Below are 2,175 nucleotides of genomic sequence, written 5' to 3' on the forward strand. Positions count from 1 at the left end.
TATTAAATATTACGGAGTACCAGCACTTACATCATTAAGGAAGCTACAAGCCTTGAGGACATTCAAATTCCCCATCTCCGCTAAACTGTAACACACATTAGTACTAAAGTTTTTAACCAAATACACATAATCATACTTATCCATTGCTAAATTATTTAAAACAAACGGGGTAGGTTTATCAAAAAGCATGTAGTTTCTTGCATGCTTGAGTGCCTCCTTTGCCATCTTATGAGCTACCTTGTTTCCCTCCCGAAAGTTATGGCTGATCTTCGGTTGCTTCAGTTGGTGCATCAACCACCTCCAAGTAACAACAACCGAGTTGTGAGGGAAACAGTTAGAATGTAAAACTTCAGTAACAAGGATTCGTTCTGTTCCTCGTTATAGTCTTAACATTGAAACTCTGGAGGGACTGAATACAATACGTCCAACCATAGGGATCATGCCATCTGGTTTCCCGTGGGCACAAAAATCTGCCAGAGGGAAGGACAACTTTTCGTTTACATGGCACACAGATATTACCATCCCCATTAGCAGAAGCAAGACAAATGGAGGTTCATTAACTGCAGGGAGTTATGATAAGTACATATATACAGTTCCATATTCTGATCACTCATGCTTTCCTGAGTTACAAAAATTTGTCGAATTTCTCAAGCCAATTAATATCAAAGGCATTGTATCTTCATCTACTTCTTATGTGGAACCCCTATACCACTTTGGACACCTTTGTCGGACCCAGCAAGCGTCAGAGTTCTTATTTCAGAAGCTGAGAAGTAAAGGATGTGAAAAAGTTGAAGTTATTCATGCAAAGTCTCCCTTTGGAGACACCGGTACAGTGCCATTAGGGAGGAAAAGGAGAATAAGGCAATTTTTTTGTACAGGTAATCATGTTAGTAGGGTGAGGTTGTTGAGAAGAGAGAGGCAAGGAGTAAAGATTGTGGACAGAGATCCTGATTAACCTTCTACATGTCCTCCACAGGTTTTTATTTTTATTTTTAATATACACAAGTTCTGAAGTTACTCCATTGTGTGTAATGATGTAGAACTTCCTTCCAACATAAAAGAGACAGTAGAAGCAGAAAAATAATCTTTGCTTAGATTATGATTTGTATGATCTTCTGGAGAATTTGAAGAGCTCAAGAGTTCATTTTCTTACTCGGTCTCCACATACATGACTCATATTACTCTGCAAATCTTTTCTTAAGGCTTGTAGACAAGTAAATATCATTGTATTCTGTGTTAACATGAATTATTTTTTTTGTACAAATGAGATCTCCTTGAAGAATTCTGGGCAAATTATACTCTTTGATCCGTCCTGTTTGTTACGAACATTCAATTGCTTTGTATATAAAATCAGATTGCATAATTTGCTACTGGCCTCCAAGGTATTGTTACTTGAAACAATCTTTGATACTTGCTTCAAAATTTTCTTTGATAGGATGCCTCAAAGATAATTCAAACATGGGAATCTGACTTTCTATTTCTTTTTGATAATTTATGCTCGTCTCAGCAATTCCTTCATCTTTAGTGAATGAACATTGAGATTAAATATTTTTGACTTTTTTTTCATTGATGAAATAGCTCCTTTGGCTCGTAACTGGTAACTTTGATGGTGGTCCTCTTTTCAAGAGAGATCAATGTGATCCCATGGTCTCATATATGAGATGTAGGCTAGAGAAATTAGATATTTTGCTTTATGATAAAATGCGGAATCTGTCTCTCTAGTTGATGCTGGATGTTTCTGACTCTCTCTTGCAGTGAAGTTCCAGACCTCCAGGAATTGCTAGCCGACCATTCAAGTTGATGGTATACACAACCTTGTATGGTTGCAGACTGATGCTCCACAGAAAATCTGGTATAGGAATTCTCACATAAAACAGCATTTTATATCTCCCGTCTTTGTGAACTTCTTTTAGCAGGCATTTAGTTGTTGAGTCTGATCAAGTTGGTTTGAAGGGAGTTCAGTTGGCAGTTCTTTCTTTAGTTGAGTTAAATACTTATATTGAGTAGCGTTGAAGAGTACATTCTTTTTGCCTGACAAATACATAATCTTTTTTTATACTTAATTATCTGGTTCATGGTCTCGATCTGTATGCTAAACTATTTTTTGAACTTAATAATAACATGCATAAATTGCGTTAATACATTGTTGATAATCGGCTTAATGTATACATATTT

At 36.3% G+C, this 2,175-nt stretch overlaps 1 protein-coding gene across 1 annotated transcript; it reads left to right on the plus strand.

Moving 5' to 3' along the window:
- Positions 1-258: 258 nt before the first annotated feature.
- On the plus strand, positions 259-955 carry LOC138872945 (uncharacterized). Its single transcript, XM_070151368.1, has 2 exons — positions 259-341; positions 385-955. Exons 1-2 carry the CDS (start codon positions 259-261, stop codon positions 953-955), a joined length of 654 nt encoding a protein of 217 aa, XP_070007469.1.
- The last annotated feature ends 1,220 nt before the right edge of the window (positions 956-2,175 follow it).

Source organism: Nicotiana sylvestris, chromosome 7 (genome assembly GCF_000393655.2).
Source record: "Nicotiana sylvestris chromosome 7, ASM39365v2, whole genome shotgun sequence".
Taxonomy (NCBI): domain Eukaryota; kingdom Viridiplantae; phylum Streptophyta; class Magnoliopsida; order Solanales; family Solanaceae; genus Nicotiana; species Nicotiana sylvestris.

Coding starts and splice junctions, on each gene's coding strand:
- LOC138872945 (XM_070151368.1), top strand. CDS start 259: ATGGCTGATCTTCGGTTGCTTCAGTTGGTGCATCAACCACCTCCAAGT. Junction 342..384: donor GTGAGGGAAACAGTTAGAAT/GTAAAACTTCAG, acceptor TCCTCGTTATAG/TCTTAACATTGAAACTCTGG.